The sequence below is a fragment of the Aotus nancymaae genome, unplaced genomic scaffold (assembly GCF_030222135.1).
Source record: "Aotus nancymaae isolate 86718 unplaced genomic scaffold, 86718_ANA_hifiasm-v0.15.2.pri h1tg000131l, whole genome shotgun sequence".
NCBI classification, from domain to species: Eukaryota; Metazoa; Chordata; class Mammalia; order Primates; family Aotidae; genus Aotus; species Aotus nancymaae.
The window spans coordinates 6,413,907-6,438,605 of NW_026988546.1; the positions used below are offsets into that span (position 1 = coordinate 6,413,907).

Below are 24,699 nucleotides of genomic sequence, written 5' to 3' on the forward strand. Positions count from 1 at the left end.
TTGTTTTTTGAAAGGGAATTTCGCTCTTGTTTTCCAGGCTGGAGTGCAATGGCATAATCTTGCAACCTCTGCCTCCTGGGTTCAAGGGATTCTCCTGCCTCAGCCTCCTGAGTAGCTGGGATTAGAGGCATGCACAACCATGCCTGGCTAATTTTGTATTTTTAGTAAAGATGGGGTTTCTCCATGTTGGTCAGGCTGGTCTTGAACTCCTGACCTCAGGCGATCCGTCTGCCTTGGCTTCCCAAAGTGCTGGGATTACAGGAGTTAGCCACCACACATGACCTGAAAAATAAGGGTGTATTCAGATGTTTCTGCTTTTATATTTGGATACTCTGAAGTTTTTGATTTGGAATTTCAATAGTTTTTAGCAATTTAAAGAGATCAATTTTGATACTCTAAAATATTTGTTTTGCTTTAAAAGTCAATTCGAAGTATAGTTTTTATCTAATGAAATATTTTACTTGGTAACATATTTAACTTTTATAGGTTCTGGTCTGTTTTGTTACCCTTATTATATTAAGCCAATCAGATGTTTTGATTAGCACAGTGTGTGTCTGTGTATGTGTGTGTGTTACTTTATATATATATTTTTGTTTTTAATTTTAATGTGTAAATTGTATGTGCTTATGTTTATGGAATAAATGGGATATTTTGATAGAGGCATACAATGTGTAATAATCACATCATGGTTAATGGGTTATCCATCACCTCAAGCATTCACAATTTCTTTGTGCTGTCTTTTAATTTTTACTCCCTCAGTAATGCTAAAATGTACAAGTTATTGCTGACTGTAGTCATGTTTTTGTACTATAAAATGCTACATTTTATTTATTGTATCTAACTATAGTTCATACTTATTAAGCATCCTCATTTCCTACCACCCTCAAACCCTTCCTATACTGTGGTAACATTGATTTTATTCTCCATCTCCATGAGTTCTTTTTTTTTTTTTTTAAATGTTGCAAATTCCTTTACTGTTATCTTCCCCACCACTAGGATCATGTAGGGTCCAGTCTTTTTACTCCCTAACCCCTTTCCTGAAAAAGGTGCTACCTCCTTCCCAGATAGATGAGAGAGGGCAGGACTTCAGGCTGGATTCACCATTAGGCTCTCCCTCCCGCAGCCTGGAGCAAGGGAGGGAGGGGAGGTGATGGCCAGAGACGGATGGATGGGTGGTGGGCTGAGAAGAGGAAACTAGGAAGGGCAATTCCAGGCTCAGCCCTGTCCCTCCAGCTTTGCCTCTGGGTGTAGGGAAACAGACATGACTGACCGGGGCGAGGGCTGTGCCCAGGTGGGCCATGGCCACGCATCAGGTAGTCCAATAAACACCGTGGACTCCCAGCAAGGCTGCTGCCTGCTGTTTTGAGGCTGCTGTGGTTGCAGACTCCCCACTAGCCTTGGCTCCCTGTCAACAAGCCGAGGGTGGGAGCAGGAGGGAGGAGCAGCCCCTGCCTTAGAGGCCTCACAGGCTGCACCAAGAGAGCAGTCAGCCTGGGGCTGGGGCTGCCAGGGCTGGATCAGCCAGGGTGGCTGATCCAAACGTCATAGATGCTTTTATTGGGTGGCACCCCCTGGAAGAGGGTATCTAGATCCCAGAGCAGCCCTGGGGGCCCTCGGGTTTCAGAGATCACACCTCAGTAGGCAGGGCTGGTTGACGGTGGACACGGGACAGGAGGTGGGCGGTGGTGCCAAGGGCATTACATTGGGAGTGTAGATAGGCAAATAGGAGGTAGGCAGCTGCCCCCAGAGGGAGGCCCTGTGTCCCCCCCCGGACAGCCCCCCAGGAACTGAGGTGCCCTGTAGTAAGTGGAGAGGCCAGGCCCTAGGCTCTGGGGAGACGGTGGAGGGCCCGATGGCTCCCCCCTGGGAAGCCTCCCCCTCCACTCTTGTGGGGCCCGGAAGGGGGCAGAGGGGCCACAGAGGCCTCTCAGAGGAGGGCAGGAGTGGGGTGGGCACGGCCTCTTCCCCACTATTCTCCATGCCTGTAGGAACTGGGCTGCTCTGTGGAGCTAGCCCCGGCCAGGGTGCCCCCTCCCGGGAGACCCCTAGCGGGGACTTGATGCTGAAGCCCTCGCTGGGTGGCGGCAGGGGACTGGGAGGCCGATAGGGCCGGCCGTGCAGCACGTAGGGGCCCAGGTCCTTGGCGAAGGCTCCTCTCGCACCCCCGTTCTGCCAGCGCCTGCACAGGGCCGTGTTCTGCAGCCGTAGTGCCTCGGCTGGGATCAGACACGTCGACTACCCAAAAGTTGCCCTTGGCCTGGGGCTTTGCAGGGTCCTTGGGCACCTTGCGGAAGCATCGGTTGGAGGAAAGGTTGTGGCGAATGGAGTCTTTCCAGCCCTCGTATTCTTCCCTGAACAGAGGGAACACCGCCTGGACCTGACGGATGATGTGGGCCAGCTTCAGCCTGCGGGAGGGTGCGGCCTGAATCACCAAGGCAATCACGGCCAAGTAGGTGTAGGGGGCTTGTCATGTCGCAGGTACCTCTTCTTCCTCCTCTTAGGGGGCTGGGAGGGCGACTCTGCCTCTGGGGGCCGCAGACGGGAGCCGCTGCAGGGCCCCACGCAGGACCGTAGACAGCGTGGGCAGGGGCCTGGCCCCACTCGGTCAGCAAGGCGTCGTTCTTTCCCACAAGTCTTTGTTGTTGTTTTGAGACAAGGTCTCGCTCTGTTGCCCAGGCTGGAGTACAGTAGTGTCATCTGGGCTCAGTGCAGCCTCCACCTCCTGGGCTCAAGCAATCCTCCCGCCTAAGCGTCTCGGAACTACAGGTGTGCGCCATAGCGCCCGGCTAATTTCTCACTTTTTGGTAGGGACAAGGCCTCCCTATGTTGCCCAGGTTGGTCTCCTGGGCTCAAGCGACCCACCGGCCTCAGCCTCCTCCCAAAGTGCTGGGATCACAGACGTGAGCCACCGCGCTGGGCCTTTCCCTTAAGTCTTAAGGCACCCCTCTCCACTGGGGTCTCCTTGGTGGGGCGCTGGAGGCTCCCCGAGTTCTAACCGCTCCTCTCCGACCGCAGTGTCCCGGGCCGAAACCACCCCCAAAAGCTGCCACTCATTCCGCCGGCGTCCATCCGGTTGCCCACGATGACTCGGTTTTTTCCACCACCGTCCCAGGAGCCTTTGAGCACTCGCCGTCTCACCCAAGGCCCGAGGAGATTGCAGCCGCAGAGGGATCGCCTGGCCGCCCGCAGCCGACCCGATGAATTCTATTTTTTAAATTTCTCACAACCACAAAGGAGTGAGAACGTGTGAAGCTTTTCTTTCTTTGCCTGGATTATTTTACTTGACATAATGCCCTCCAGTTCCATCCATGTTATTCCGAATGAGAGGATTTCATTCTTTCATATGGCTGAGCAGTATATGTATCATATTTTTTAAATCCATTTGTCTGTTGATGTATACTTAGAGTGATTCCAAATTATGGCTATTGTGAGAAGTGCTGCAATAAACATGTCAGGGCAGATTTCTCTTTTATAATACTGATTTCCTTGCTTTTGAGTAGTTACCTAGCAATGGGATTGTTGGATCAAGTGGGTAGTTGTATTTTTAATTTTTTGATGACTCTCTATACTGTCCTCCATAGTGGCTGTACTAATTCACAATGCCACCTATGGTGTACAGGGGTTCCGCTTTCTCCACATCTTCACCAGCATTTCTTAATGCCTGTCATTTGGATAAAAGCCATTTTAAGTGAGGTGAGAAGATACCTCATTGTAGCTTTGATTTGCATGTCTGTGATGATTAGAGATGCTGAGAACCTTTCCATATACCTGTTTGTCATCTGATAGCAGTTCAAAACATGACAGAGTCAAAGCAGAAGTATCATTTTGCTATTATTTCTGAGCATCATTCTAGCCAGAGGGGAAGGAACAAAAATTTAGGAAATAGAAATTATACATGTAAGATACTACTGTTAAATAAAGAGGAAAGAAGGGGTGGGAATAATTCATGAAAGTTATATAGAAGTTTTGATATTAATCAAAGTAAATGTATTTGAACTAAGAAACTTTGATTTTAATAAGAAACCTATTTTTTTATAAGATCGCAATTCCATGAAAGTACCTTAGAGATAAGCATGATATATCAAATCAATTTTAGAAACAAAAAGTTATAGCATTCATTATTTGAATAACAAAACTGATATATTCAGTGAATATTGCACTGATTTTGAAGTATAAAAAGTTATTAATAAGTCTGAAAATTAAATTTTTCATTTTTGGCTATTATTTACACATTGAAACTTATTATACACTATTTTGATGTTTTTAAAAATCTTCTTGCATAAGTGGATCAAGAAACTTTTTGACAGGGCCAAACTGTAGGATATGAGCAATGTAGACATAGTAGTAGCCCACCTGAGAATGAAAAAAAAATGAATAGTTCTTTTGTTATTCTGTCTATCTAAGCTGTGTAATTTTAAACAGTTTCTTTGATGAGAAATAAATTATATATTTATTGGAAGTGTCCTCACAACTTTGTACTTCCTAAATAATAGGAAAAATAGTTGAAAATAATAAGTACTTGTAGCATAATGGTATAATTGAACCTGATGGATTGCATTAAAGACAGACCATAGCATCCTCCCATCAGCTTTGACACTTATTCTCTCAGGATCATGATTTGCTATTCTTATTAAAGAGTATTTTTCTCATTATCAGTCAGCATGTTTACATTGGAATAGATACAGTGTTCTATTTTAATTATAGTTAGTTGAGACATAATCTCACTTTTGAAATCTTAACTATATATATTTTTAAAACCTATATTAAATAAAACTGTTTATCTGAGGAAAGATAGCCAGAATCAAGGAAGACTTCACGTAGCTGTCTGAGTCTTTCATCTTTTAAGAAAGATGAGAGAAATTCATCAGAATAGTTGAGGAAAATATTTAGGATATAAAGAAGAGACTGCACATTGATGAAAGTGTAAACAGTAGCAGTCATTTTGGAAATCATTAATAATGAACAGCAGGCTCAGTGTGTTGTTATAAAGCTACTATTAAGAAGTAAAGAACAATGTACTGTTACTTTTATCTGTTTCTACCAGATTTTTACCTTTTGTTTTATTTCTGATGGTTTTGTTCATTGATGTTGGATGGATGAATTTCTGAGTGAATCTTTGACAATGTTTGTATGGCTCGAACCTGTTGACATCTAGTGCCTCCCCAAGTGGTTTGCTGAAGTTTTGGAGGATTAAAAGCATTTCTTAAAGAAGTAAATATTATACTAAAGATTAACCTTCATTTAAACTCTCAATTTATAAAATAATTTTATTTTTTATTTTTAGAAAGACTATGGCTTTTATCTAAATGTTCTGTGTAGCTCATTTTAACTAAATATATAATTTTTTTTTTTAGCAGAACAAGACTTAAAAATGGCATCAGAGGGAGAGCAAAAGAGGTTTGAAGAATATGAAAATAACCAGCCATGGGTATGTAAAAATTTAAAATCAATAGATTAGACCAAATATCTGGTTTAATCTTGTTTTCCTTGCTTTGGTAATATAGCATATTCCAAGTGAATTTACCTTTGGATTAGCCTTTTAGTATCAGTTGATTGTAATTTAATATTCCATTTAAAAAACATTTTAACTAGTCATAGAACTCAAAATAGTGTTGGAATCTATAGTAACTTATATCTAATCTTTACTCTTGGAATTGAGTTAAAAGTTCCTGATATTGTTTGCACTTCTATTTTTATAACTTCCTATTATAATAAAGAAGGTACATCAATTATTGAATTGCAATTTGAAGCAATAGAAATTATGAACAATTTAACACTGATGACCGCTTTATTGGATTCTAAAGGAGTAATTCTTGCTAGTGGTTCAAACTTTGCAGTTTTTTCTTTTATTGCCAGTCATACCAAAGTTAAGAATTTATTTTCCCTTGTGATCTCCGACTTTAGCTACTATGTTCAGGAAGAGAATGGATCATAAAGTCAACTCAGCTGTCTATCAAGAGAATCATATCTTGCAGAACGGCATCTTTGGCATTAGTGTACAAACAATAACTTCCTGCTGTATTTCAATATAGGAAATCTGTAAATATTATTAAATGTATTAAATCCACTGTCATTAGTGGACCTTAGAACTTAAGCCTATAATCTATATAAATATATAACACTGTCAATCATATTACAATACATAATTAGCATTAAAATGTAAGAATTTGCTTTTCTTACTGGTGTTGATTTTGGCTCCTAATAATTTAAAGTTTGCCTAATCATTTAGTAATGTTTGGAAAAACACTCAAGTGTACACTGTAGGTATAGTGATAAAATCTTTTTAAGTGGTGGTGCCTTTGTAGTACCACTGGTCATCTCATAATTCATTTTTGGTAAATTTAACACATAATGAATTAGTCAAGTTTAGTCCAAACAAACAGTGACAAATGAAAGTTTCATGGTTTATGTTTTTCACCTATTTTAGGCTATTCCAAATTATTTTTCACTTCTTAGTTACAATCCAGTGATGTGGGAGTAGGTAAACATAGATTAAGAAGTTTAATATTAAATTCTAATTATTTTTTAATTTTTCTCGTTTTACACTTAATTATTTAAAGTTATTTTGAAAACACACACTCAGAAAAGTCATCTGAGAAACAAAACTAGCAAATTACTCTTCCACTGTTGCATGTGCAAAAATTGTCTCAACAACTAGTAGTGAAAAAGTGTTGTGATAGAAAGGACTTCTTTATATATGCAGAACTTTCTTGTATGCAGAAGTATGAGAGAATGTGGATCAAACAAGACAAATTAGGGTGAAAAAAGCTTTAAAATTCATCACAAATAAAGCAGAGTTTGGTGAAAATTACAAAACTGCTTGTATTGAGGAAGAGTGACTACATGGTAACTCTACAGGAAGAACAAACTTAAGTAAATACCCTCAGATTTGACAAATGATTCACCTGATTGTCAGAAAAGTGATGTGTCTGGCATGTCCGTCTCTGTAGTAGTCCAGGTATTTCCTGAACAAAAATAACCCAGTCTCAAAAATGCCTTTCTATCTCATTCATACTCTGGGTCCCCAGAATATGCTTGCCAGTCACCTTCTAAGCTTTATTTAAATGGAAATTAAAGTAGACTGTGAAAATGACCACAAACCAGATACTGAACATGTTTTTAACCCAGACCAGGAAAATTGTTATAATAATACGAAAAGTACAAAAGCAAGAAATCAAGAAGTAGTTATGGTTGAAATAAATGAAGACTAATAGGTTGTTAGGCAAATGACAAAAAAATAAGAACCAAAGTACCGCTAATTGGAAATTAAACATCAGACATATACCTCAGTTTAGTGATTCAAAAAACCTTTTAGATATGTGGCTTACCTGCTTCAAAAAAATGAAGCATGTGATAATAATAATAAAAAAAAAGATCATAGTCTTTTTGTTGTTACAAACACAATGATACAAAACCAATACAGAATTTGTTCCAGAAGCCATTATATGACAACCGTAGTGCAAGAAAAGTATAAAGGCATACAACTTTAATTAGAAAATGTGCATTATTCTCCACCACATGATGACAGAACATCAACAGTATGTCTAGAAGTGGAATTAAGTGATACATGCGTAGATTTAAGAATGAGGTAAGCATATTACAAGTAAAGTAGAGTTCCTGGCTTTGGAGAAAGTTCAACTTCAAAAAGAATTAGAGGGTCACTTGATGCTGCTCTTTTTTCTCTTCACCAATTATTTGATCCATTTGAATTTTTTATTTATGAAAATTTTATTTATGAAAATCTCCTGTGTAGAATGAGGTTATCTAAATACTTATTGTATGTAGAAATAGATTGTTTCTGCAGTTGAAATGATACAAGCTCAGGAAGACATTATCCTAATCCTGGTTCCTTAATTAACTCAAGTCTCTCTGTCAGTTTTCTAAATGGCATAGGGACTGGGAAACTAATTTATCCATATATACCATGTGACTTTCTGAACAAGTGTCAACATAAAGGAAATTGCTAAAAAAAAAAATACTGTGTTTGTGCTAGTCGAATAATTCCCACTTCTCTACATTTAGTATATGTTATAACTATTTTGGGGACATTTTGAAACAGTGTTATTTATTTTCCAGATGAAAAACCAAATACATTTTAGGGATGACCTTGATGGCATAATTCAGTCATCTCAAATAGCCTCAGAGGATGATGACTCTCTTTCCTCTAATTGTAAGAAAGTTATATTACTCATTGATAAACATGGAATGCAGTGTAAAGGTAGGATAATGCATAAATATAAGGCTTTTTTCTATTCTATAGCAGTGTATGTACACACTGCTTACCACTGTACCATAGAGTGCTGATATGTTATAAGAATGTTCATTTCAGAAATATGCCTTAAGAATGAGAACTACTGTATCTTGTACACTCTCAGCTAAAGAGCTATGATCATTTCACTGTACCTTTATCAGTGTGAATGGCACTCCCAATGTGTTTGTTTACTCTGCTTCTCTTTTGTGCCTTTACCCATTTACCCATGGTCAGGTTACCATTTCCTCCCACCTGAAATACTGTGGTAACCTTATAACTGTCCTTCCTACTATTCCACCTTCCAAAACCATGGCCTGTTCTGCAATCATAATTATATAGTTGTAAAAAATCAATACTGATCATGTTACCTGCTTGCTGAAAACTCAGCTGCCACTTATTGCAGTAAGGTACAGATCTCAATCCTCTAGCTTTGCACTGCATCATTGCATTCCTTTCTCGGTATCACAGCCAGTGCCTTAGGTGTTTGCTCCCATAATCAGTAGCTTTAGTGTGAAATAATTGATATATGATAAAGTGCACACATGTAAAAGGTACCATTTGATAAGTTTTAACAGATGTATACACTTGTGAAACTTATTACCATCAAGATAGTTAACATATATCCATCACCCACTAAAGTCTCCTCACGCCCCTTTATATTCCTGTTTTTAAAAACTGCAAAATGGTTTTCCAAAATATTTGTACTATTTTCCCTTCTCATCAGCAGCAAATGACAATTCTGCTTGCCATGTTGTCACACTACTGCTGTATTTATTTATTTTTTTAATTTTAGCCATTCTGATGAGTGTGTATTATGTATATTAATATGGGTTTAATGTACATAATCCTCATGACTAAAAATGTTGAACATCTTTCCATGCGTTTATTTGCCATCTATATATCTTCTTTGGCGAACTGTCTTTTCAAATCTTTTGCCATTTAAAAAATAGGTTGATGTTTACTTACTTGTTGAATTTTAGTAATTCTGTATGTATTTGGATACTGTTACTTTTTAGCTACTTTTTTATAAGGATATTTTTCCAGTTTTGGGGTTCACCTTTCACTCACTTTGTAGTATCTTTTGAAGAGCAGAAGTTTTAATCGTGATGAAGTCCAATTTAATTGTTGAATTACAGATTTTGCATTTTGTGTCAGATGTAAAAAGTGTTTGCCTAGCGCAAGGTAACAAAGATTTTTTCCTATGCTTTATTCTAGAAATTTTATAGACTTGGGTCTTATATGTAAATCTATGCTCCATTTTCAGTTTCCTTTTGCAGATGGAGTAAGGTATGGATTCAAGTTCACTTTTTGGATATGAACATCCAATTGTTCTAGCACCATATGTTGAAAAGGCTACCCTTTCTCCACTGCATTGCCATCCTGCCTTTGTCAAACATAAGCTGGTTGCATATGTGTTATCTATTTCTGAACTCTCTGTTGAGTTTTATTAATTTCCAGGTGCTCCTCAAATTGTGGTAAACCCATTGTAAAGTCAATAGTCAAACCACCTTAAGTTGGGGATTGTCTGTGTTTGACTTTCTTTTTACAAGTTGAGCATCACTAATTTAAATATCCCAAACCTGAAATACTCTAAAACCCAAAACTTTTTGATTGCCAACATGGATGCCACAGTGGAAAAATTCCACATCTGACCTCATGTATACAAATGTTGTTTCATGCCCCTAATCATTAAGAGTCATGTTTTGCGTGTGTGTGTGTGTGTGTGTGTGTGTGTGTGTGTGTGTGTGTTTCTTCATGGTTCTTGTATGAATTCTAATTAAGAGACATTACATTCAGAATTATAGCACTCATAGTGATAATTTTCAGAAGACTATAACAGCTTCTTTGCCACTTAAGGAATACAGAGGGTGCAGCTGTTGGTACCTGAATGAATTCTTAAATAAGTGACTACTACCACTCTAATTTTCCTAGTTGTAACTCTGTTACAGGTTACTGACCACAAGTCCATGTTCCAGACATTCTTTGCCAACACAGATTAATTACAAGACAGCCACCCCCAAAGTCTTAGGGTGAATTGGGAAAGGGCCGGTTAAATGAGGAAACAGGTCATTCCTTGGCAAAAGTTTGCAGTTTTCTTTCCCAATACATCTTCTTTTTATTGAGAACTTCCATTTTTATCCTGTGTTCCTCCTCTGCCATCTCACACTCTCGCTCTATCTGCTGGATTTTGGCCACATGCACCTCATTCATTTGTATCAGCTGCAGTTGTAAGATGGACATTTGTTGATGGTGTTCTTCCTCATGCATCTTTTTTAAAGCACCTTCTTGAGAGGTTTTGCTCCTGTAGTTTTTATTGGCTGTTATTCTGACACGAGAGGGTTCAGGTTGACAGGTCTCCTCACATACTGGAAAATGTATGAACTCTTTCTCATCATCGCACAGTTCTCTATTTGAAACAGCAAATGATTCTTGGGCCACCGCGTCGGGGTGGTATTCGGGCTCCTCCTCGGGGGGCTCTGCAGGAAGTAGAGCTGCTCCTGAAGCATGCTGGCGATCTTCTCCTTCCCTAGGACGTGAGTACTCAGCATCCGGCTGACGCTCCGTTTCACCTTCTCTCTCCTTTCATGGGCCGTAATTATTTTGGTCCGAGCTTTTATGTTCTCCCAGCACTTCTTCAGCTGTTTGAAATCCCGCAGGGACACGCTCAGCTGAGAGTTGTATTCGTGGGCCAGCGCCTGCCAGGTATGCTGCTTAAGGGCAATAGTTCCCGCATCACTTTTCTTACATTGCAGCACATATTTGTACTTTTCTACTAAAGCCAGCAGGATGCTCTTTTCCAATTCTGATAAGTATTTGGCAGGCTTTATAATTTCGTTGTTTTGCATTTTCCACTATATTTCTCATGGCCGCTAACTATCCGAGTCCCATCGCGGCGCGCGGAGGCGGCCGCCCGGCGCCCGGCTTGCAGAGCAGGGGTCGCAGTGGCGCGGCCCGAAAGCCCGCCATGCCGGCCCCCCGCCCGCGGCCCCCGTGCGCCCGGCCCGCCCTCCCCACCCATGACCCCGCCCCGCTGCGGCCCGCCGGAAGGGGAGCCTCCTACCTGCAGCGGCGGCGCGGCGGCTGCAGCGACCGGGGGAGGGGCCGGCGAGGCGCGAGCGCGGGCGGCCTGGGCTCCTCTCTCCAAAAGTCATGTTTAAAATTACCTTCAGTCTTTGTGTATAAGGTACATATGAAAAATAAGTGTATTTTGTGTTTAGATTTGGGTCCTATCCACAAGATATCTCACCATGCTTATGCAAATATTCCAAAATCCAAAATCTGAAAAACTTCTAGTCCAAAACATTTTGAATAAGGGATACTCAACCTGTACCTGTGGCATACTGTTTTGGTTAATGTTGATTTATAGTAATTCCTGAAATGATTCCTCTAATTTTGTTCTGTTTTGACAATGCTAGATCCTTTGCATTTTCACATGAACTTTAAAATCAGCTTATCAATAAAATAAAGACTGCTTGCTTGTTGGAAATTAGGTTGGGATTGTGTCATATTTGTAGATTAATTTGGGGAGAATTGACATCTTAACAATAGTGAATCTACTCCTCAATAAAGTGTGTGTCTGCTTTTATAGAGGTAATATTAAATTTTCTCAGTAATATTTTTTAGTTTTTATAGGTCTTCCCATATTTTATCAGATTTATGTGTATTTCATTTTTAATGAAGTTGTAAATTATAGTTTAGTTAGTGTAGATGTATTTGACTTTATACAGGTTGAGCAACGCTAATCTAAACATACATTTTTATAAAACTAAAAATGTTTAAAATTTTTAATTTGATGGTTTATTGCTAGCATATAGAAATACAGTTGATTTTTCTATGTTGAATTTGTATCCTTCAATCTTGTTAAACTCACTTATTAGTTCTGGCACGTTCTTGGTAGATTTGATCAGGTTTTCTACGTAGACAAAAGGTTGTCAAACCTTTCTTTCTCAAACTACCCTTTTACTAAGGATGGTAAATATTTTAGACGTGTCAAAGGGGTCTCTTTTGCAGCTGATAAACTCTGGCATTGTGGTATGAGAGCAGCCATAGACCATCTATAAATTAATGAATACAGCTGGGTTCCAATAAAAGACAAGAAGCTGGCCCACAGGTTGGGGTTTACCCATACCTATTGTATGGCCATGGTTATGTATAAAGACTATTTTCTTTCTTTTTTTTTTTAAGCGTGGATGCCTCTTATTTCTTTTTCTTTTCTGACTGTATTAACTAGAATCTTCAGAACAATGCTACCTACAAGTGGTGACAGCAGACATTCCCTTGTTGTTCCTCATCTGACGGGAAATGCATTCCATTTTTCACTATGCTGCATGTTAGCTGTAGATCCATCATAGGTGTTGCTTATCATGCTGAGGAAGTTCCCTTGGATTCTTATGTTCTTGAGTTTTTCTGCTTTAAAACATCAGGAGTGAATTTTATCAGATGCCTCTATCTGTTGGAGTGATCCTATGGGTCTTTTACTTTGTTATATGGTAAATAATTATGATTTTTTGAGGTTAAGCTAACGCTGCATTTCTAGGATAAACCTCATTTGTTTATGATATATTATCTTTTTATTATACTGTTGGATTCAATTTACTAAAGTCTCATTTAAAATTTATTATAAAGGTTTTTATTTTTTAGGTACCATTTTTATGTTCCCAGCAAAATTGAGAGGGAAGTTCAGACATTTTTTTGTATACCCCCACCCCAGCACATATGTAGCCTCCCTCATTACCAATATCCTTCACCATAGTGGTAGTTGCTATGATAGATGAGCCTAAATTGACATATCACAATTACTCAAAGCCCATAATTTGCATTGGGGGTTCATACTTGGTACTGTACATATGTGGGTTTGGACAAAGGTACAATCCTCTGCACTCTGCCTATGTATCCTTTCCTGCCATCCCTAACCCTTTGGCACCTTTTTACTTTATCCATAGTTTTGCCTTTTCCTGAGTTTCATACAGTTGGAATCATACATTAAGTAGCCTTTCCAGATTAGCTTATGTCAATAGGTAATATGCATTTAAGGTTCCTTCACATATTGTCATAGATTGATTGCTCATTTCTTTTTCACATAAAGTGATATTCCACTGTATGACTGTTTAACCACAGTTTATTCACTCAGCTATTGGAGGATGTCTTATTTGCATCACAAATTGGTTGAAGTTTTACATTCATGTTCATGACGGAATTTGCTTGTTGGTAATACTATTTTCTGGTTTTGGTTCAGAGTAAAGCTAACATTACAAACTGAGTTAAGATATATTTCTGTTTTGTTTGTTTGTTTGTTTGTTTTTTTGGTGGGGGTAGTTTTTGTACAGTTGTATTATTCCAGAAATGTTTTGAGAATTCACCAGCATAGTTAGCTAGGTCCAAAGTTTTCTTTTAGGAAGGTTTTCAGTTATAACTTAACTTTCTTTTATAGATATGGGAAATTCAGGTTATCTACTGCTTCTTGTTTGAGTTTTGCTAATTTTCATTTTTAAAGGAATTTATTAATTTTATCTAAGTTGTCATGTTTATTTACATAGAAATTATAATATTGTTATATTTTTATTATCTATAGAATCTGTAATAATGTCTCATTATTTCTGAAATTAGTCATTTGTTTTATTTCTTTTTTCTGAGCAGCCAGGCTAAATGGAGTTTTATCACATTTATTGATCTCCTCAAAGTGTTTTGTGTTGTTGACTTTCTCTATTGTTTCTTCTGAAGCCAACAGTATAACAAAATACCATAGATTGAGTCAAACAATGGAAGTTGATTTCTCGCAGTTGTGGAGTCTGCAAAGTCCAAGATCAAGATGCATTGGATTTGGTGTATGGTTAGGGACCACATCCTGGTTCACAGATGCATTCTTTTTCTCTGTCTTCACTTGGCAGAAGGCGTGAAGGAGCTCTGGGGTCTGTTGTATAGGAGCCCTAATCCCATTCATGAGGGCTTGGCTCTCATGACCTAACTACCTATAAAAATCCCACCTCCTAATACCATCGCCTCTGTGATTGGGTTTCAGGATATAAATTTTGGGGAACACAAACATTCAGACCACAGCCGATGTTTATTATTTCCTTTCCTCTGCTTGCTTTGGGTTTAATTCACTCTTCTTTTACCTAGCTGCTTAAGGTAGAAGTCAGGGTCATTGATTTGAGACTCTTCTAATATAGACATTCAGCAGTGCTAACATTTGTATTCAAGTACGGTTGTAGCTGCATTCCACAAATTCTGACACATTGTATTTTCATTTTTATTCAGTTCAGAATATTTTCTAATTTCTATTTTTCATTACTTCTTTGACCCAGGATTATTTAGATGTGTGTTACTTAGTTTCAAATATTTGAGTGTTTCTCAGAGTTATTTTTCTTATTGGTCTTTAATCTGATTGATTTGTGGTCAGGGCATATACTTTGTATGACTTCAATCCTTCTGACTCAGTCCTTTAATTGAGAATTATGGTATGGCCTAAAATATAGTCTATTTTGGTAAGTGTTCCATTGGTACTTGAGAAGCATAGTGTTGTTCAAGTCTGTTTATTCTTGCTGATTTTCTGCCTTCTTGTTCTATCACTTATTGAGTAAAGGGTATTGAAACCTCAGGTTACTTAGAAATTGTCTATTTCTTTTTGTAGTTCTATCCACTTTGGCCTCATATATTTTGAAGCTGGCTTGTTTTTAGGGGTATAAACACTTAAGATTGTTATGTTTTCCCTCATTAACTGATCCTTTTACTATTGTGACATGACCTTTTGTTATTTATTGCTGGATTTTTTTTTTTTTTTTTTTGCTATAAAATCTACTTGGTATTAATACAGCCACTCCCACTCAGCTGCCTCTGGCAAGTGTTAACATGTATCTTTTTCCAACCTTCTAACTAATTTGTGTCTTTACATTTAAAGTGCATTTCTTATAGGCAGCATGTAGTTGGGTCTTGCTTTCTTACTGAGTCTGGCAGTCTGCATTTGAGTTGAGGTTTTTAGACAACTGTCATTTATAATGTGATTATTGATATAGTCATGTTTTTCTGTCATCATGCTGTTTGATTGCTATTAGTCCCAGCTGTTATTTGTTCCCCTTCTTTTTCTCCTTTCTTTTAGATCAGTCAGCTATATTTTATGATTCAATTTTATATATTTTTGGGTTTATTAGAGATAACTGTTTTGCTATCTTAATGTTTACTTTAGGATTTTTAGTATATAATTTTAACTTATCACAGTCCACCTTCAAGTAATATTATACATCGTAGATGGTATAAAAGATGACAATGATACACTTTCATTTTTTTCTGTCCCAGACACTTCTTTCCTGAATCTGTGGGATTATGGTTTATATTAAGGTTGGAACATGTTTGTCCATTTTTTCTTTAATTTTTTTTTCTGTCCCCTCTTTTTTATTTGCGGAGTTATCTATATTAGCTGCTTGAAAGTTTCTCACAGTTTATTGTGTCAAATTTAGGAATCTTTTCCTTTGTTATCCCTAATTTGTCTTTTTTCCATCCACTGTAGTTTTTACCTCTGAAAATGTAATTTGCATCTTTGCAAATATGGTTTCGGTTTTTTGTTTTTATTTTTGTTTTTTTTTTTTTTTTGAGACGGAGTTTCGCTCTTGTTACCCAGGCTGGAGTGCAATGGCGCGATCTCGGCTCACCGCAACCTCCGCCTCCTGGGTTCAGGCAATTCTCCTGCCTCAGCCTTCTGAGTAGCTGGGATTACAGGCACGCGCCACCATGCCCAGCTAATTTTTTGTATTTTCAGTAGAGATGGGGTTTCACCATGTTGACCAGGATGGTCTCGATCTCTTGACCTCGTGATCCCCCCACCTCGGCCTCCCAAAGTGCTGGGATTACAGGCGTGAGCCACCACGCCTGGCCCGGTTTTTTTTTTTTTTTTTTTAATAGCTTCCATGCCTTCACTTACTCTCTTGAGTTTTATTTGGAGTACAGCGATTTACTTATAATCTTTCCGTTTTTGCTGTTAGATTTAGGGTAATTCCTCACTCCTGAGGCAAGACCTTTCTGATTATTCATTGTCCTGTGAAGTATGAGGGTTTTTTAGCCTGGCTCATGGGAATAGACCCTCTTCCAGGCATGGTGTGAACCCCAGAAATAATTTCTGATAATCTTAAGTGTTTTTTTTTATTTTCCATTGTTCTGAGGAAGTTTCCTAGCACACAAGGACTTTTCATTACTCTCCTGAATACTCAAATGGGAATCTCTGCACATCTTCAGGATTTGTTTCCTGTACTGCTTTCTTCTCTCCAGTGTTCTGTCCTGTCATCTCTATCTGCTTTAGTTTTACTAGCCTCTCAGCTTCATCACCCCAGCTCTGTGTCAGATTTTCTCCCGTTGTCATGGCCTGGAACCTCTGTCAAAACTCTGTTAAAAGAGCTGGGACATTTATAAGGCCTGCTGTATTTGTTTTCTGCCTTTCAGTGATCACCTACCATCTTCATTGCCTGAAGTCCACTGTGTTGAAAATCATTGTTTAATGTATTTTGTCTGTTTTGTTTTTATATTTTTTTAGGTAAGAAGAAAAATCAGTACCTGTTCTCCATCAGGGCTAGTAGCAGATTGCAGCAGAGCTTCATCACCTGCTGCAAACTGGTCAGAATGCTTTGCTTTCCTCTTTGCCTATTTCCTTCTCATCCTTCATTTCTCTGTGTAGCCATCTCTTCCTCAGGGAAATCTTCCCTGGGTGAAGTATAGATCAAATTATCTTATGCAATCATATAACTATGTTTTTTTTTTCACAGTACCTATCTGAGTTTATAATTGTCACCTTTTATCTTGGTTCTTCACTATACTTTAAGCCAAAACAAGAGCAGAGGTGTTCTCTTATCTGCAGAGCTTACTATAATGTCTTCCACCTTGTAGGCATTCAATATGTACATATTTGTTCAGTGTATGAATCAATGCTTGTTAAAATGCACAGTCCTTTATATCAAAAAATCTACTCATGTATTTTATCTCTACTTTGTTTTTTCCTGTTTACAGATTGTGTTCACCTATTAAAAATTAAAAATGCAATTTATTTACGTGAAAGATCAATAGAAAATCACTGTGAGCGACTTACAGGAAAAATTCAAAAAATGAAAAATAAGATTAGTATACTACAAAAGAGACTATCTGAAGAAAAAGAAATAATATCACAGTTAGAGCATGAAAAACATGAATGGGAAAAAGCACTCTGCAGTTTGAGGTATGACATTCTAGTTTTTAAGAAATGTTTGAGTTATTTATTACTAAGGATGTATAAGGAGAATTTTTGTAATCGCTGATTTTCTTTCTAGGATTTAACAGGAAAGAAAGCTTCTTAATCATGTGGAGTGCGAAATTCTTCAATATAGTATCACAAGTTCTTTTTTTTTTTTTTCTTTTTTTGAGACGGAGTTTCGCTCTTGTTACCCAGGCTGAAGTGCAACGGCGGGATCTCGGCTCACCGCAACCTCCGCCTCCTGAGTTCAGGCAATTCTCCTGCCTCAGCCTCCTGAGTAGCTGGGATTACAGGCACGCGCCACCATGCCCAGCTAATTTTTGTATTTTTAGTAGAGACAGGGTTTCACCATGTTGACCAGGATTGTCTCGATCTCTTGACCTCGTGATCCACCCGCCTCGGCCTCCCAAAGTGCTGGGATTACAGGCTTGAGCCACCGTGCCCGGCCAATATCACAAGTTCTTAATTGTGAATACTTCCCTAATAACTAAATGCATATTCTTTTAAATCGTAGTTTTAATGAGTGTATAGAATTTTACCCTATGGAAATGTCATTATTTAATTGACAAATTGAATTTTAGGTTTTAAAAAGTTTTTGTATTAATGCTGCAAAGAACATTTTTTACATATACATGGTTTTCTACATTTCTAATTATTTACTTTGAGTAAATTATTCTGGTTAAAGCATAGAAACTTTTTAAAAAAGATCTTTGATCAAAGTTTCTAAATTGTTCTTAAGAATGTTTATATTAATTTATAATTGAATCAACAGAGCATGAAATAGATATTTTTCTCTTCCCAGAACAATTATTTAAAAAATTATCGGCCAGGTGTGGTGGTTCATGCCTTTAATCCCAACACTTTGGGAGGCTGAGGCAGGTTTATCACAAGGTCAGGAGTTTGAGATCAGTCTGGCCAACATAGTGAAACCCCATCTCTACTAAAAATACAAAAAATTAGCTTTGTGTGGTGGTGTTTGCCTGTAATCCGAGCTACTTGGGAGACTGATGCAGGAAAATCACATGAATCCAGGAGGTGGAGGTTGCAGTGAGCTGAGATCATGCCATTGCAGACTCCCTCTCAAAAAATAAACAAACAAAAATTATCATTTTATTCTTAATATGCGGGGAATAAAAAGTAAAATGGAAAGTGATTACTGATTAGCTTATTCATCATCTCTCTCTGCTACATAGATAAAATTAATTCAAAGTTCTATGCTGAAGACACAGATTATTCTTTATTGTTTAAATATTAGATCTTGTGTTGTTTTAAAACAGATTTTAAAATTGTTTATAAAATATATACTAATCAACAGGATAGGTTGAAAATGTTACCCAAAAAGCAATCTTAAAAAGTGTAGGGTAACATATTAGATTCTTAATCTAGTCTTGGATTACAGCAATCTGCTGATACATTTTTCATAAAGACATCTGAAAGTGCTATCGTACAATGTAAATTATGCTAAGGGATACCTGCAATGTTTCATGAAGATGAAAATTTATTTCTAGTGAATGTATTGACTTATTTATAAAAAGTAACTTCATTTTAATTAGTTAACTGTAAATGATCCATTCTAATTGAGGAGTAATTACTGTGTGAAAGAAGATAATTTTTATCTTGCAACTTTACTGAATAATTTTCAACATCCCTTTTAATAGTATTTACTAGAGTTACTAGTAACAGAAATTTACAGATTAGCAGGATGTTCTTTTATCAATACTCTTCAATTTATACATGTCCTTTGGATGAGATCGAGGTGAGAAATTAAAAACATGAGAACTAGAAAGAAAAATAATATTTAAGAACATAGAAACTTTGTGAGGATAATAAACCAACATATGAATGTTTTATTTTCTGATATCAACAAAAAGAGTCAAACTCTGTAAAATATTTGAAGAGATTTATTCTGAGCCAAATATGAGTGACCATGGCCCGTGAGGAGGTCCCAAGAACATGTGCCCAATGTGGTCGGGGCACAGCTTGGTTTTATACATTTTATACATTGGTTTGGTTCAGAAAGGTGGGACAACTCAAAGCAGGGACTTCCAGGCTATAGGTAAATTTAAACATTTTCTGGTTGACAATTGGTTGAGTTTATTTGGAGACCTGGGATTAATGGAAAAGAATGTTCAGGTTGAGATAAATGATTGTGGGGATGAAGTTTTATTTTGCAGAGGAATCTCTCAGCAGATTTCAGAGAGAGAGAAAGCAGATCATAAAATGTTTCTCATGGGACCCAAAAGGGTGCCTGGCTCTTTGTTGATTATCTCCTGAATCTGCAAAGAAAGGAAGGTATAGAATGTGACTTTTTCCCACAAGAGACTTTGCAGGGCAATTTCAAGGCATGACAAAGAAGTATATTTTGATTAAATATTTTCTTCCTTTTCTCATAATGTTATGCCAGAGTCAGATTGAAAAGCAAGTCACAATGTACAGGGTCAAATAAAACCAATCCGATAAGAATCCATGGTTTGTAGAACGTGACTCCCTGGACCCCTTAGGTAGGAATTGGGCAAGATAAAAAATCAGAGAGCTTAATCTTCACTGATAAAATAAATTCTAAGGTAAGTATATTTACAGGTATGCCACACAACAAGAAAAAGAGAAAGGAAGAAATTCTGAAGAGTTGCACGAAAAAGTTAGGGAAAAGATAATAATAGAAGAGCAATATGTGAAAGACGCCAAAGAGATAAAACAACTTAAACTGGCTATCAAATCACTGGAGGTGGAATTGGAGACTGTGAGAAATGATTCAAATCAGGTAAATTAATGTTTGGTGAAACTTCATGTTTCTACTTTTATTAATATTAGTTATAATATCTCTTTAATTTAGTATATATTATTTAGGCATAAAACAAACCAAAAATTTTATTTTATCTTAAAAAATGAATCATGGCACTTATAGCTACAATTATTTATAATAAATCTTGACATCAATATTTTGTTTTAGTTCAAAACCTTTTGAAAACAATGATATTCAATAATATATACGTAATGGTATTGTAAGAATGTTGTTCCTAGTGACATAGTTCAGCATATTTTTCCCTATTTCATGTTAATTACTGTTTCAAATGTTATGGAAAGGAAATAAAAGTTATCATAATAGTAAATAATCTCGTATTTTCTAAGAGGAGCTCAATAAATTTAATTTTCTTGACTTTTGGTGTTTGGAAATAAAAGACTATTTTTGTATGTGTATATCTACCTAACAGAAGTAACTGATTTGGTGGAAGAGCACTAGAAGTAGAGTCAGAAAACCTGGGGAAAATCCTGCAGCTTGCTTATATTTTTAAACTTTCACTATAGAATTATAAGTAAATGAGTTCATTGATTTGTGCATGTAGAAGTACTTAGTACAGTGCCTAGATATATCATTTATCAGTAAATGTCATTCTTAAAACTGACCATAACAATATTAGAAAAGTAGAATATCTATACAGTATTTTAGGAAAAAGGAACTTAAAGAATTTGGAAAATTTCATTCATCTGTCCAAATATCTGCCAAGCTAACGACTCTTACTCTAGGGAGAAGCATAGATTAGGTGTTAGAGTGCTAACCCAGTTTTATAAAATAGTCGCAGTTATTACTCCTTTATGCCTTGGGGTTTGTTGTAATTCAGTAAAAGCCTTTTTTTTTAATTCTGAGATTTAAAAAAATTATTTAGTGGTTTCTTTTTTGCCTTCATAGACTCACTGTCTTCAAATTTTTAAACTTTGGGGAATTCAAACCTCTATGAGGTTTGAGGTTTTGACTCAACTTTTTTTTCCAGTTAGATATCCAGTTATGGCAACCCTCTCATTGTATAAATGTACAGGTTATTATTTAATTTCAGAAGCAATCATAATATGTTATCCTATTGGGTACTAGTTAAAAGTTTTCTTTGTTTTGCTTAGATTTCTGATAGTCATGGAAAAGAAGAAGACCTGTTGCATAAAAACCACTTGATGCAAGATGCAATTGCCAGGCTTAGGATGGAAAGAGACACAATTAAATATCAAAACCTGGAAAAGAAATATTTAAAAGACATTGAAATTATAAAAGGGAGGAATGAAGACCTTCAAAAGACTCTAAAATGGATTGGGGAAACATTAACAAAAATGATAGCCCGTTCTAGTGGACGGCTTACTGCTCTGACAGATGAGAACACAGTGCTCCATTCCAAACTGGAGAAGGAAAAGGAAAGCAACCAAAGACTGGAAAGAGAAATTGAATCATACCGTTGTAGACTGAATGCTGTTGTACGTGATCATGATCAAAGTCAGTCATCAGAAAGAGACCAAGAGCTTGCTTTCCAGGGCACAGTAGATAAATGTTGTCATTTACAGGAAAATTTGAATTCTCATGTTCTGATTCTTTCTCAGCAACTTTCTAAAGCTGAGAGTAAGTCCAGTGGCCTCGAAACTGAGCTCTGTTACACAAGAGAGGCTCTGAAAGCCAAGACTTTGGTTTTTGAATGCATGCAAAGAGACCTAAATCAAACACAGTGTCAAATGAAGGACATTGAAAAAATGTACAAAAATGGCCAAGATAAAGTAGAAAAATGCTTAGAAAAGCAGGAAAGATTATGTCAACTACATAGACAAAGTATGTTGCTTCAACAGGAACTGAATGATGCTCACAACAAAGCTGACAATCAAGAAAAAACATTAATGAATATTCAAGCCAAATGTGATGCTAGAGTACAAAATGTTCAAGCTGAGTGCAGAAAGCTCTGTATTTTGCTAGAAGAAGAGAATCAGAGGTTGATCAATGAAGTTAATCAATTGAAAGAAAAACAATGTCAGTATGAAAGAGAGAAAGCAGAAAGAGAAGTGAGTATCAAGAAAAATATAAGTAAAATTTAAAGTAATATTTGGTTACAGCTAAATGTTGAATCTAGTTGAATATAAAAAAGGATATATATGATAAATATATCTGCTATATCAGCTTAGAAACATTCCTTGTTTCCAGCAAATCAAAGTTAGAACTGAGAGATGCTTTCCTCTGATTAAAGTCAATGTGTCACTTATGAAATTTTGTTATTATAGACTAATATTAATGTAGTCTTATACTGCTGAAATAATAATTTTAATGTATTTGTGTTGCCACATTTTAAGACCATGATAAATCAGATATATGGAAATGCATATACCTAAAATGGTATTTTGAAATTTATTCAATTAAGTGGGGTACTTTGACAGTTAATATCAGATTTTCCAGATGAACCGAAGTGTACTCCCTGTGTCATAATTATTTTTCTTCAGTAGCTTTAAATATATCTTAGTCGGTACAGTTTTGTTTTTCTTCATGTCAATTTGACTTAAATCTGAAACTGTTCGTCTTAAATCTGAAACTATTTCAATCTCAAATTATATATAGATATGATCATTCCACCCTTTAAAGGCATCTAACTTTACTTATAGTATGAGGAAAATGTGGTAAATTTTAGCCAAACTGTATTTGATTTAATCTTCCTACTGGCATTTATAATTCACTTTGTTGTTTTTATGAAAAATTTGCTTATAATTTTTACATCAAGGCTTAATTACTATCATTTGGATATAACTTTGTCTAGGACAAATAGAGGCATAGCTATCTGTGATGCTATGCCCCAATTTTCAGACTAAGGAGGATTTCAGACTAATGAGGAGTGGCAGGATTCATGTAGAGTAGGAATGGAGTAGTCAGACACAGCAGCTGAGGTCAGGTCGGGAGGTGGAGGGCAGGTTACTTAGATCATCTAAAGCCATTGGAATTTTACTTTTGTTCTGTGATAGAAATCTATTGGAAGGATTTAAGCAGATGATTTAATGTGAGGAACTCTGAGGTTGATTTGAGTTTCTAACAAAAAAAAAAAGAGGGAAATCATTCCACAATGTGTAATTTACTACCATCAGTCCCACCCACATACTCATTTCTTTTTGAGACTTCAGAAGGCTTTTAAGCACTACAAATTCAACAGGGGAGGAATGACTAGTGAGCTGAATATGTTGCGTGAGTAACAATACTAGTTTGATAGGAAGATAACACCTTCTGTATCCTTAATGGGATTCAGTAATAAACAGGAATGTGTACATATGAGGAAAAGAAGGTGAATCTGTCTGTGTGGTGATATTTTTCAAAGTGTATACTTTAGAGTTAAATATTATTAACGGTTCAATAATAAGGTGATTTGTAAAACCAGTAACAAAAATAACATCAGGTACTTGTGAGACAACTTCAACAAAAACGGGATGATGCCCTACACAAAGCATCAACATCAAAAACTTTGGTGGATGCGTCATTGCATCACTCCGTCCATTTAGAAAGTAAGCTGGAGGATTCAAAGAAGAAAGCAGGCCAGATGAGAAGTCAAGTATGTATGAAACTTCACATGCCAACAACAGTTAATCTGTAGGTGGTTAACTAATATAAAGTTTTTGGGGTACTAATTTTAGTGGCTGGCTTTCTTTTGTATTTTCATTCTAAGTAATTTTATTAAAATTTTATAGTGGATGCCTTTCTTTTGTATTTTCATTCTAAGTAATTTTATAAAAATTTTATTATCTTTATAATACACCTATTTGTTAATCTCTGGCTTTCATTCTGCCATTTTTATACAAATATTTTTTCCTTAAATATTTAACCTTAGGAAAGTTGAGAATTATGCATCCTTTCTCACATAAGTTCAGAGAGGTTTTTCTTTTTTCCTGTTAGTCTGTTTTTAGTGGTTTCTCTATTGCCATGATGAGAAAAGCCAGATTAATTCAGAGGATAATGTCTAATGGAATGTTTCAGAAAATTATCTTATTTTTAATCTCTACTTTTCTGAATGAATAAAGAACCTGTGTATACTTATTTCATAGATTTCAGGTTAATTTTGTACAGAAAGGCCATTCTACTGAATAAATTTTTATTTTGGTGAAAATCCTTACTCTGTATTGGGCTCAGAGAGTACACTCTGTTTCTACATGAACATAGACAGTTAGCATTTGCCAACATGTATCTATTTTCTCTTGTTTATTAAAAAAAACTAAAAAGGGGATTATAGAAGATCAGCAAAGGGTGGGTTTGAGATGTTTGGGTGGGTTAAGTGGGCATTTAGACAACAGGGCTTCTCCTTTAGCATGTTTAATGGACACCTTGCAGTTTAGGATGATGCTTTTTAATGACTTCTCTTTTAATGATGCCTTGAGTCCTGCTACTCAATGGGAGAGTCAATATGATCTTGTAAGATCTTACTTGGAATGGACTTTGTTTTAATTTTGTTCCTGCTTA

The 24,699-nt window shown here is 36.9% G+C and overlaps 1 protein-coding gene and 2 pseudogenes across 13 annotated transcripts in view; 1 reads left to right on the forward strand and 2 right to left on the reverse strand.

The window, feature by feature from the left end:
- LOC105710759 (ankyrin repeat domain-containing protein 36B-like) overlaps positions 1-24,699 on the forward strand; it is a 261,940-nt gene that overhangs the window by 147,246 nt on the left and 89,995 nt on the right. For 6 of the 13 annotated variants that reach the window (XR_010340718.1, XM_064371315.1, XM_064371318.1 and 3 more), the window contains 6 exons: positions 5,355-5,428; positions 8,077-8,218; positions 17,243-17,447; positions 20,043-20,223; positions 21,357-22,274; positions 23,645-23,797. Coding sequence is in view for 11 of the 13 variants with exons in the window: in XM_064371315.1 (XP_064227385.1) it covers positions 5,355-5,428; positions 8,077-8,218; positions 17,243-17,447; positions 20,043-20,223; positions 21,357-22,274; positions 23,645-23,797 (1,673 nt within the window). In the remaining 2 variants the exon portion in view is untranslated. Of the gene's footprint in view, positions 1-5,354; positions 5,429-8,076; positions 8,219-16,772; positions 16,853-17,242; positions 17,448-20,042; positions 20,224-21,356; positions 22,275-23,644; positions 23,798-24,699 lie in introns of those variants that run through there. The other 7 variants (XR_010340719.1, XM_064371321.1, XM_064371322.1 and 4 more) reach the window with 3 other exon arrangements.
- LOC135272743 (forkhead box protein H1-like) lies at positions 1,698-2,697 on the reverse strand (annotated as a pseudogene).
- On the reverse strand, positions 10,277-11,125 carry LOC135272728 (myb/SANT-like DNA-binding domain-containing protein 3; annotated as a pseudogene).